At 39.4% G+C, this 12653-nt stretch overlaps 2 protein-coding genes across 5 annotated transcripts in view; one reads left to right on the top strand and one right to left on the bottom strand.

Moving 5' to 3' along the window:
- Positions 1-883: 883 nt before the first annotated feature.
- nrbf2b (nuclear receptor binding factor 2b) lies at positions 884-7031 on the top strand. Its single transcript, XM_066664898.1, has 4 exons — positions 884-1184; positions 2244-2328; positions 2648-2688; positions 3746-7031. The coding sequence occupies exons 1-4, from the start codon at positions 1155-1157 to the stop codon at positions 4379-4381; spliced, it is 792 nt and encodes a 263-aa protein (XP_066520995.1). The 5' UTR covers positions 884-1154; the 3' UTR covers positions 4382-7031.
- A 1722-nt stretch (positions 7032-8753) lies between these two features.
- The window catches only part of jmjd1cb (jumonji domain containing 1Cb), a 183765-nt gene continuing 179865 nt past the window's right edge, over positions 8754-12653 (bottom strand). For all 4 annotated transcript variants that reach the window (XM_066664894.1, XM_066664896.1, XM_066664895.1 and 1 more), the window contains 3 exons: positions 11944-12120; positions 10656-10787; positions 8754-9627 (listed from right to left, as the gene is read on the bottom strand). In XM_066664894.1, the coding sequence (XP_066520991.1) occupies positions 9532-9627; positions 10656-10787; positions 11944-12120 (405 nt within the window). In that variant the 3' untranslated portion in view covers positions 8754-9531. The remainder of the gene's footprint in view (positions 9628-10655; positions 10788-11943; positions 12121-12653) is intronic.

The following is a 12653-nucleotide window of genomic DNA, read 5'->3' as shown; positions in this document are numbered from 1 at the left end:
ATAAACACAATAAAAATAATATATAAACGTAAATAAAATAAACCCACTCTTTTCAAACAAATCTACATAGCGGCTCCAGGAGGAAACCACAAGGGAACAGTACAAATATTGGTGACATTTATGAACATTTGGTTAACGAGCTAGTGTTTACTTAAGACCCCCTGTGGATAATTTCATACACTCACCCAGGCCCTCACACACTTACTAACTGGACTGTTGACAATTTCACACATTCCCCTATTCACTCACATCAGTTTATAGTTTCACACGCTCATCCAGTCACTCGTACATTGTCACAAATGGAAAAAATTAACCCACTCACACCTTGTGGAAATTCACACACTCACCCAGTCACTCACACATTCACACCTGTAGATAAGTTCACACACCCACCCAGTCACTCACACACACACCTGCGGACAATTTCACGCCCTCACCCAGTCACTCATACCTGTGGAAAATGTCCCACAGCCAGTCCACCTACCAACATGTATTTCTGGACAGTGAGAAATAACTGGAGCACATGTAGCACACACCGAAGCCCTCACATAAAGGATCTATCCCAGGACCCCAAGATCCTGAAGATGTATAGCAGTGACACCAACACTAGTACTGTGTACAAAATTATTATGACTGTTTATGATAAATTAATTCATATAAAAATGTATGAGTGGTCTCTGAGAATAGAAAATAAAATACAATATACATTATAAAATAGGCCCTTTAACAGTTCTTTAAAATATATATTTAAATTCATTATAGGTAAATGGCGCCATCTAATGGTGACCATACAGCACTGAACCTCAGGGCAAAATAAACAGTACCAACTATAATTAACTCAACAAACTATCCGTTTATAAGGTATTGCCCCAGTTATATTTGGCAGTCCTGGCTAGTTAGCATGAATACAATTTTCTGCTTGTGTTCCGGGCATGAAAAGCGGCACTTTTTCCATGAAATGAAATAAAGAAGCTGGGATTTAAACCGTGAGGATGTGACGCCAGGAGAGTGTTATTTTGCTGGTGTTGTCTGTGGTCGGTGGTTGCTCAGGGTTAGTCCGGTGTAACCAGAAGAAAACTGGTGCCGGAGAAAAATACAGCGCCAATGACCCTCTCTGCACTTTCCCATGTAGTTAATATTCGTTTTTAAAAGGAATGGAGGTGGTGGACAGCCCTCTCAACCTCGTAAGTTTTTGTTTCTTCTTCAGGTTAGCGTATCTGCTAACTGGAAAGCTAACCGTGTCTGTTTGAAATTACATGGTTTGCTAAATAACCGCTAAAACCAAGCCGGCTGAAGGGGTTCATTGATTTGTGAAACAAACATCAGCCTTTAAAATGAAAACAAACGTTAGCATTTTGACTTAAACTGCTGGATAAACAGTCTTTGCTTAGCTTAGATTAGCTTAGCACGCTACTTAGCTTTGTTTTGTTCCAGAGCCTAGTTTAAACATAACGAGTTATTTTAAACCTAGCTATATTCATTTCTACTGTGTGACAACAAAGCCCGTATTTATATCGAAATGTCAGTTATTTGAAGCAAATGTATGCTTTCAATTTACCAGCTACAAAAACAAGAAGCTTTACGTGTTAGCAAAAATGTAGATAACATTATTAGGGGAACAAGCTAGCTAACATTAAGCTAAATTAACTAACAATGTTTTGTGTGTGCGCGCCTTGTGAGGAACTTTATTTCACCTTCTTAAAAAAAATACTGAATTTATCAAATAAAAGGCATGAATTGTACTTTTATTCATGTAAAGTTAATATAAATGTACACTATTACGACGTTTTAGCACTACGTTATGTACTAAATTAAACAAATTATAGAACGTTTATTTATATTTGGAATACATTGGAATTTATTCATTAAATTTAATAAAAACTCGATCAGTTTATTGTAGTATAGCATACCATTCTTAATACTTTTTATTTTAATGTTTTAAATGTTCCTTTTTGGGCGCAGTAAAATGAATATGTTTAAAAGCATACCGTCCAAAAATATTTCATTTAATTCAATTAGCTCTTTTTAACTTCCCTCCAGTTATCGATTACACCCACAAAAATGTAAGAAGAAACACTATGTAAAGCAAGAGGAAGAAGCAAGATGTGCTTGTATGCTTTTATACAGTGCAGGGGCAAGTTCAGAGGTTTTAATCCGTTGTGTAGAACGGCGGTGAGAATGACCTGTTTTTACATTTTTAATTGAATGTGAGTCATGTTTGACAGTTATTTTCCTTCTCTCAGGCCCATCAGCAGTGCAGGAAAGCAGAGCGCTTCTTGGCTGCTGGGAAGTATGAAGAGGCCATCTCTTGCCATAGAAAAGCAGAAGGTTAGTTGGACTTCAGTAGAGGTCTGAAGTTTTTTCATTATTCTTTGGTGTTGTCTTGAATATTAGACACTCTGTCTAAATCTTAGTGCCTCCACATTTGACAAAGCTGTCTGATGTTGGTCTGATAGGCAGCTGTGTTACCTTGCATGGAGCAATATACATAATTAAAGTCAGTGGAAATCACAGAACAGTTTTTCTTTGGTACTTACTGTCTAATTTTGTTCTAGTTGCTATTTAACACAGTAAGTATACGTATTATTATGGTTTGAAGATCGGTTACTGAGTACATGTAGAAATAGCCTGTTTTTCCATGTCTCAGATCTGCTGAAGGATGCCATGAAGCTGACGGAATGTGAGCAGGTAGGGCTTATTGCCATTGGCTGGAAATTCATTAATTAATTCATCTTCTATAGCCAAGTTAACCTCTTAACGGTGACAGCGTGTCCATCAGCTGTGCTCTTAAATGAATGCTGTGCACTAGAAAATTAATATTTGATTGAGCAGGAAAAGACCCGTTTGTGGAGACACAGGAAACTAGCACATGAAGAACCAGCAGTTAGAGGAGGACTTATTTCCCCAAAAAAATACTCAGAATATTATTGGATTAAACCTGTCATAATATTTTGAATGTATATCCTCAATTTGAAATTCTGTATATTGTCACTGTCCAAAGACTTTAGATGATAAACTGACCAATAGGAATGCAGTCAAATTAAATGGAATAAAATAATCTTAACTTTAAATGGAAAGTAATATTAAAAATATTTTTTTCCATTCATAAAGTTATCATTTTGGAGATGTATTTTTATGATGATGATGATCTTTTTTTATTGGACAGTGATATCATCCTATTTTTGTAAACGCAACACTGTCCCCTAGTGGTGCCATGTGTGAACATAATGGCAAACACTTGGTGGAGTATATGTGGCACCCACTGGCCAGCAAATAGATAATCTTATATAATGTTTTCAGTAAAATCTCCTGAAAAACTGACACTTCTTAATGAAAATGTGAGAACTGGGTGATCTCTAAATATGTAAAATAAAATTAATGTTCCACTCCCACCTATATACGATATGGACAACTGGTATTCAAACATCAGCACTGTAGGTTTCAGCTGGTAGTTTGTCCCCCCTCTACTGAAGGAATAAACTGTATTATTCGAGGAAGGATTTTCACTAGATGTTGGAACATTTCTGTGAAGATTTGATTGTATTCAGGCACCAGAGCATTATTGAGGACAGGTGCTGATATTGGATGATATTGGATGATAAGGTGTGCCAGAAGGGCACACCTTAAACAGCAGATATCACTAACTGTAAAATTTTGCACTAACATTTGGCATGGAGTCTGTATTTATTCAAAAATGATATCACATCGCTTCATGTAAAAACATTCTAACGTGTGTCACGCTCAGGCTCGTCTGTCTCTGGAGCTTCAGAGGGACAGTCATGTGAAGCAGCAGCAGGTGATCGAGGAGAAGTGGAAGAGGGCCAGGCGAGAGGGCAAGCCACGGATCCTCCAGGCTGTCCCATCCTCATCCGTGTCTTCTGGGCAGGCTTTTTACCTCCAGCCTGGTTCCTCTGCCCCCTCTGTCCCTGCCACCTGTCCTGACCGCGAGTATGACACCTGGCTCTACTTGCTGCAGAACAAAGGCTCTACCCCTGAACCGTACACCGGCAGCAAGACTCACAAAGACGACAAGACGCGGCTGGAGGAGCAGAGGACCACCATCGAAGACCTGCGGCGTCTAGTGGAGCGACTGGTGGGTGAAAACGAGCGGCTGACACGGGACAACGAGCGCCTGCGAGCTGAGAATGCCCGGCTGCGAAAGGAGCCCTATGCAGACGCCGACTTTGTGGAGAGGTCAGAGCTGTGGGTGCTGCCGTCCCCACGGACGACCGAGGAGCGCAAGGCCAAGGACATTCCCATCCCCCACCTGCCTCCTCTGGAGATGCCTCAGGAGGTTTCCCTGGAGGACCTGCCAGCTCTGGAGCTGCCTGAGGATATTCAGCAAGAGCTGCGGGACCTGCTGGATGGAGAAAAGCCTTGAGGGGGCCGTCCATACTCTCACCAAAGGGAGAAGGGCATGCCATTGAAAGCTTGCACATGAGGAATTTGGCACAGTGGCCTAGATCCAGTCTCGTGGTAGCCCCACGCTATAGTCGTCTGGAAAAGTTTGGACATCCCTGATATTTGAAGTGATGGACATAGACAAATGTTTCTGCAGGTTTAAGTGCACACTTTCTGGTTAAAGAGATACTGCAGTAATAAAATGTAAAATGTGCCATAATCATTTTCTTTTGTTATTTTTTTCCCTACATGTTAAACTCAGCAAACTAACAAAGTAAGTTAAAAATACAGAAGCATTTTCTGTAGAGAATGTGCACTTTGCAATTAGAAAATCATCCACAGGTCAAATATTCAGGGGTGTCTGAACATTTTTGACTTTTCCATAATCTCGCAATATGAGGAAATACACAGAAATGGGCAGAGCGACTGGGATCGAGACCCCTGTTTTAGACGGCATAAATAACTCACGTTTAGCCATCGGATGCTAAGGACGTTTTAGTTTTTTCCTCGTTCCTCTTTTCAGTGATGCCCACCTCGGTACTGCAGCTATTTCATGACATGAAACAAATGAGAAAAAGAACTAATTTTGCAAGACTTGTGCCTTTTTAAATATTTCTATTATGACAAAGGGACTGAGAAAAACACTGCATGATTGTAAAACTGGCTCTGGGAGCACGCGACTGATTCTTTGGAGAATATATCAGACTAACCTTCGTCAGGACGAAACCCAGGCCTCTCCGAGAGGCCACTTTGAACTGCAAATTTATATTTTTCTCCCCACAAAGACACGGACAGTGAGCACTGTGAACTACATAATGTGTGTGTGTTTGTGTGGAAGAGAGCGAAATAGTAAGAGTATGTGATCATGTGTGTGTTTGTGTGGCTTCCTGACTCATGGTGAGACGTGGTGTTGTGACGACGTGGATTGTTGTGGAAAAGCGTAAACGTGCAGCTTCATCGCTTCCAAAAAAGTCCTATCATTTCCAGCAGGAGCCGCACATCTTTCTCACAGTTAGACCTTCACATATGTGATGTCTTCAACTCTTCTTCTGACTAAGAAGGCGATGCATTCTTAGCGTTTGTTATGCACTTCCTTCAGCAGCTTAAAGCAGAATTCCAGTTTTTCAAAGCATTCTGCACAAAATGGAGGCTTAGAAACGGTCTTTCAGGGTGTTGATGTGAAATGGTTTGTTGTAGACTCTTTACAGTGGTGGTGATAAGAACCGGGGGTCACCGTGTCTACGACGCAGATTACAGCCAATATGTTTCGTCTCCACAGCCATCTGTGAACACACACACACCAGTCTAAAGTGTGTTTATATGTAATATAAATATCTATAAAATAATGGGAAATCTCAGAATTCATATATTTCCACACATGCAGTTGATTAAAGGAACACTATGTAATGTTTTTACCTTAAAATTACAGCTTCAAAATAATTGTGATGCTTCACTGACCTGTAATAGGGAGAATATAACTCTGGGATCAGCACTACAGAAACTGCACTATGTAAGTTTTGGTGGAGGGTAAGAAAAAAAAAAAAAACTAGGTAGAGCACCAGGAGCAACTTACCTAGTGTTCCTTTAACTGTTCTCCAGTAAGACGGTAATCTATACAGATCAACTATGATTTTGATCTCATCCTGTTCCATCTCGTTCCTCTCAGCACCAATGGGAACAGTTTAGATCGAGGCATTTCACGTCAGATCATTTATTACACCTAAACCACTTACGTGAACATTTTGAAATATGAGTGGAATGGTCCTTGACACACCCCCTGTCCCAGTTTTACCTTCTACTCAAAAAGGCACAACACAGTAAAACACTTACTGTGGCACCAAACGCAACCAACCACCGACTGCTCAAGCAATAACCCACTCTGCAGTTTCAACCCCCGAACAGCAGGGGGCCTCTGAATGCGTCCGTGTTCCTTTCTTGTCTTCGTAAGTTGTGTTGACCTGGCTTCATGATATTTGCAGTAGCTGCTGTCCACGCTGAAGAATCCGAACCCTTTCCCAACTCTCAGAGTCAGGACCTTTTTGAGAAGTTTCTCAAACGCAAGCTTGTTTGATCTGTTCCTCATTCCATTTTGTTTTTTTTCAGAAGCCTAATTTTGTACTGTACTCAATCAACTGTCGATTGTGTTGATCACACAGTTAATATTTTTCAGGTAACTGTGGGGTTTTTACTTTGAATATGCAGAGGATGGATGAGTCCATACACAATCATAACAGTGTAAAAACCAGAAGTCAGGTTACACTCTTTATACATCACATTAACGCAGAGGAAATCAGCTCATGCCTGAAGAGAGCGAGAACAAGGAGAGCATTGCTTTTTTTAATTTGTTGATTTTGTTTTTAATGTGATGCAGAGATGTGAAATATTGGGTCATATTTGTGTCACGAAGAGGGAACCAAATCCACTTTGTGTTGTTTTATAATTTAATTTTTAAATTTAATTATTGGTTTACAGCTGTAATCAGGGTGCATCTGAATTGTGTTCTCTACTATTTTTTTTCTGTGTGTTGTAAAAATTATAAAAATCACATGATGAAAGTGTAACTTTTCTTTTGCTCATGCATGAATGACAGTTGTAGCTGTAAGTATATGAGTGTTAAGATATTAAAACTGAGGATTTATGTTAAGACTCTGTTCTGTGAAATAAAATAGAGCAGATTGAAGGCCTAGATACAAGAGGAAATGTGCACATAAGGACAGGACTCGCCCTCTTGTGTTGGATCAGGATATGACACTGTCTTGGAAATGTAGGTTTCACATCTCTTTGTACTAATTTCTTCACATTAATCATTCATTCCTCATCTGTAACATTGTAACAAGGTTTGTAGCATTGTTTTCTTACCAAATATTACTTCTGCATTTTGAAAGTCACTTGGTACAGTGCGTGTCAAACAGCCAGTTAACCACACACAGTTTGTATTTAGATTTGTACAGCAGTATTTATTTTTGATTTGTGTTGTAGATCATTCTCAGTGCTGCAGTGGTGTTGGTACAAGTGGCTCAGACACAGCAGTGCTACGGGAGTTTTTAAAACACTGTCCATTCTGTGAGATACTCGTTCCTTGTAGATGACAAGAGACCTGTCAGAGACAGTAGCTCATCTGTTGCTGCACAGTTTGTGTTTGTCCTCTGCTCCTTCATCAGTGGACACAGGACAACGCCCACAGGACACTGTTGGCTGGATATTTTTGATTGGTGGATGAGTAGTGAGGGGTTTAAAAACTCCAGCAGCAACAGATCAACTTTTACTAGCAGAACACACACTGTCTGTCACTGCAGCGCTGTGTGTGTTTTTGTAGAGTGGGGTGGCTCTTGGTGTATACTGTGGGGTGTGTGTGTAATGAAAGGCTGTTAAGAGTGACATATCCTTTAAAATTCTGTGGTGCAGTGCTGCAGTCACGATGGAGGTGGGCTAATTAAAGCTTGAAGTAGACATTCCCAGAGACCTTTAGCTCATCACTAGGCTTTTCTCTCTCTCTGAGCGAGTGAGAGGCAGATCAAGAGCAGTCCGTCACATGCGCTTGGAGCTTAAGCCTTTGAAGTTTGGAGCCCATTAGAAAGAGCAGCCGACTCACACTCTGCAAAGGTGCAGGACCCCAGCCTACAAGTATGAACTGTTAAAGAGAGGGAGGGAAGGTAAAGTGCTTTATCTTTTTCACTCTGCCTCAAATGATAATCGATCAGTGACCAACTAGCAGCACATCTGCTTTCTCTGGACTGAGTGTCAATATGTTTACATTGTAGAGGCGTATTGACCACAGTATCTATACATGTGACTCTTCATTAGGGTGGGTAGACTCTCTTCTAAATCCATCTTCCAGTGAAAGTTCTGGTGTTCAAGGAAAAACATGACAGCAAATAATTTTAAACCTTTGGTAGAAGTACTATCTAGCATCTATCAGCACAGGAACTCAACTGTGTACCACTCTCTCTTTTTGGATCCAGAGTCATGGTGCGATCCATTCACAAAGGGGCACAGAAACAACACAATGAAATGAAGCACTAAGTGACTAACTATAGGTGGAGTAATGAGTACACGACTCCTGAGCAGTATTTTGAAAATAGTAACAGTAAAAATAAGTGTTTTAGTGAAGTTCTTCCTGAGTAAATGCTCATTAATTTATTAACGCCATATAAAAAGGCAGAAAACGATGGTTTGATAAATCCATTTTAATGGAAAATGTAAAACCCTTTGAACTTCAATGTACAAAGCATGTAACACTTGCACTTTTAAAATTTTGAAATTGAAGCAAGCCATGTTTTTAAAAAAATACATCAGTGAATGTATATATGTATATATTTACACAGCATAGTAAGTCTTTCATTGTATTTTTGTTTGTTTTATCATCGACATCAAAACTTCACCATAGCAAATTTTAACAAAAAAAAAAAAAAAAAAGCAAAAAAGAGACCTTTTTTTTTCTTAAATAAATTACAACTTTTTTTGTAAATGTCTCCATTTTACAGTGAATACTTCTTAATAAAATGCTGAAGTGTGTTATTCATTTAGGCTTTCTTTACATAAGATAACTTTACAATGTTTACAATAGTTTGGCAGTTAAAATCTTTCAAAAGATATGGCATGAGGACTGCAATTTCAGCAACGATTCCCAAAAAAGTACAGGCAATAGCTGGTGTTCGGGATCCTCTCTCACAGTAACCGTCTCAAATGTAGTGAGCTGCGTTAGGATCCCAATTAGCAAACTGTACAAAGTCACATTTACATTTGATCTAGAACATATCGCCAAAAACTCCTAAAAAATAAATACATCATTTTCACTGAAACAATATACAGTAAGAAAAAAAACCCAACCAAACAAATGGGAAAAAAAAAAAAAACGGAACAAAATAAACAAAGACAAACAAATAGTAAAGTCTGAACAGCAGCTGCTGCGTGCAGATTATCTGTTTTTCTCTTCTGTAAAATCACAGTTATCCTGATGCGTCTGGGCTACACTGCTATGGTGTCAGTAACAAATAAATAGCTTCTTTTTTTTCCTCATCTCTCATCTTCTCTTAAAGTCTGCTTGGCACTGGAGGTTCATGATGTGATTAGTGTGCATATTTGGGGTTAAGTGAGGAAGGCGTGCTGACGGCAGCCAGGGGTCAAAGGTCATGAGTTTGGGCCTTCATCCCCGGGACCCTCAGCACTGCACCGCTTTAATGTTCCCACAGCATCCTTTACACAGTGGTAAAAGATGTTCTTGACCTGAAGAGAGAGAGAGAGAGAGACTCTAATCAGTGACATTATGGATGACGGCCAGACTCTTGAGTCACACTCTTAAAATAGTCTGAATGGACTGAGGGGAAGACGGGGCGAACAAACTAAATTACACACAGCAGCGCGTTAATGGACATCATCCACTTTGTGAAGAGCCGGCCTCTCTGCTGAAAAACATCTATTACACGTTTGAGCCAGACTGAGACACTAATGACTTCTACACACAGATGTTACAGGGGAAAATTACACACAAGAGAAAACACTGTGTGCGTGTGAGCGTTAGGACCGAACAGTCAGAATCAGGCAAGATGGGAACACGACTTTGTCTCCAAACCAAGAAAATCAGCTGATACAGGCCCACACTGAAAACAGGGTCCTCTTAACTGACAGAGCGTGAGGACCACCATGATAAAGCTATAACTGGGAGTGTCTCCTTCGCTGTAATTTTTAAAGTTGTTCACATAGAAAACACTGAGTCTGGCAGACTGCTGTTTTTTTTTTCTTTACCCTCCAGGCACCATTATCAACATACAGTGAATGTTCAGCCTTTCTACACCAGTAACATCTGTGTTAGAGCAAAGCCTATTAATGTAGGATACTTGGATTTATGTCGATAATTATTACAATTTTGGGGTGTGAGCTTTAGGACCTGAATCCGTGTCCTAAATTTTTGGTTCAGTCTGTTAAATGTTTTGAAAAATCACAAAACATTGTGGCTAATTTAGCTGCTTATTTTCATATAAGAACTGTATGATCAGAGGAGTAAAGGGAATGATTTAATTATTTTTATAATAATATTTAATATAATATTTAAAAAAAAATCAGACTGGTCAAATACACATACAGGTGTGGGCTGGATCTGATTGGGAAGAGTCAGATCTCTTGTGGCTATTTGATGTTTAAACAGAAAATGTGTCCTGCTGAAATTAGATGAGAGGAAAATGGGTTTAGAGCTGCGTGTGTGAACGACACTAGGATCAGACCCTGAGGATGAGGAGAGCTGAAGAGGCTCTTACCTGTAGCTTATCTTCATAGTTGATCTCTTCTTTGGAGGAGCGGAGCTCCTGGGTTAAGTGGAAGGAGTGCACCACATGCTCCGGAGAGACAAAGTCATTGATGACCTGCACACAGCTGTGAAGGTTCTGCACCTGTACAGGGTCAGGAACAGAGACACAGCTGTATAAAACATACACTACACACTACACCCCTCACAAACAACTAACACTTTTGGCCTTTTTTAAATATAATTATACATGTTTTTAATTTTTGTTTTCAGCCAAAGACAAGGCTTAATGAGTATCAAGCTCCAAGACCCTTGGTGGTGTGGTGGATTCCACACAGAACTATTTATATTAATTACTGTTAATATATTACTATTAGTACTTGGGAATTTAATGCATTTTTTACACTCATTAAAAATAACTACTAAATTTGGTACAGTCTTCCTCCCACAGAGTGTAGTGACGTACTGCCTGTTTTATTTAGCGAGGTAAACCCAGCTGAGTTCAGAAAGTAGATTACATTTTATTTATGCTGAAATGTTTGACCTCTCCTTCCCACAAATACACACACACACACACAGATCACCTGTTTCCATGTTTGAGTCATAGCTGTAAAGCGTCCAATGCTGAAACTCTCAATCAGCAAATTAAGAGATTCTAATTCAAAATTCATTAAAAGTACATGGGGATATTATAATAAAGTAAACAAAGAGGAATAAAGCTTCTTCTTGAGCTTGTCTTGACAAATCACACGACATTATTTCGCACCCGTAAATACAAGGAAGTACTAGCAATTTAACTTTATTTTTGTGATTACATTTTTTAATCATTAGACATTTCTAATATAAATAAAATTCCTCTATGTTGATCTTACATTGATTCTTTTATTTTACTTTATATATCCATTATTAAATAATTTAGTCTTAAGAAGGGACAATTGTGATTATTTTATTTGTAATTTTTTCATTGATCAACAGCCCTAATTACATATTATTATATATCATTTGTTATTATATATTATTTGTATTTTATGTCCATTTTCTAGTGTCAGTTTATCTCTGAGAATTAAACAGGCTGATTTCGTTACTGTGCATTTAAAACTGATACATGTATGTTCCCTCTCTTTTGATTAGTTACCCTAGTTTTCATGGTTGTGTATTCACAATGAATGAACACTATTTCTGCTTCCGTAGAGTTACAAGAGTTTCTTTCCCTGGAAACAGTCCCCTTCACATCTACACTTGTGTAGCAAAGACAAACATAAAAGGTATCTGAGGCAGGTGAGGATGTGGCTGTATCTGACCTGGAGCAGAGCTCCGGCGGGGATGAGTACGGAATCTCCCAGGAACTGGACAATGGTCCAGCCCTGAACGCCATGCTCTTCCAGCAGCCGCTGACGCAGCTTACGGCTCAGGTACCAGCCTGGCTCCCTGATCGGATCGTGTTCCGGTGGGATGTCCACACCCTGCTCCTTTGCGATCTGCAAGAAATAGCAAGAAAATGTCCATCAGTGCATCACACTCATTCAAAATCATCAACAGCAGGGCTCCTGTAACTGAGCGTCCTGATCGGTCTCGGATGTGCTGTTTTGATCAATCAATGTGTTCACGTATAATTGGAAATGTTTTTTTTTTTAAAAAGGGTGTGTTCACTTAAGCCTGTTATATATATAACACCCTGTTTCACGGCTGTTATTGATCCCTATTTGCTAAATTGAAAAATGGTCCCAGCCTTTCCATCACATCCCAAAGTCTTTCATATAAAAAAAAGAAACAGCACTTCTTTGAAGAACAGAACGGGAAAATAATGTTTACATCGTATGCAACATTAAACTTATGTACCATTAACAGCTCAGGTTTCACCCCAGTCTTTTACTCACTGAACCAGAGAATATCACTCACCACACAGCTCACTTCCAACAGGTCAAAAGAGAACTTTCAACAGAATCAAGAGACTTCACCTAATGAACAGTGTCTGCACAGAACAGAGCACCAAGTATCCGCTCCAGTGTGA

The sequence above is a fragment of the Hoplias malabaricus genome, chromosome 3, assembly GCF_029633855.1.
Source record: "Hoplias malabaricus isolate fHopMal1 chromosome 3, fHopMal1.hap1, whole genome shotgun sequence".
In the NCBI taxonomy this organism is placed as follows: Eukaryota; Metazoa; Chordata; class Actinopteri; order Characiformes; family Erythrinidae; genus Hoplias; species Hoplias malabaricus.
Note: the sequence above shows the minus strand (reverse complement) of the source record. Positions and strands in the feature narration are given on the sequence as shown.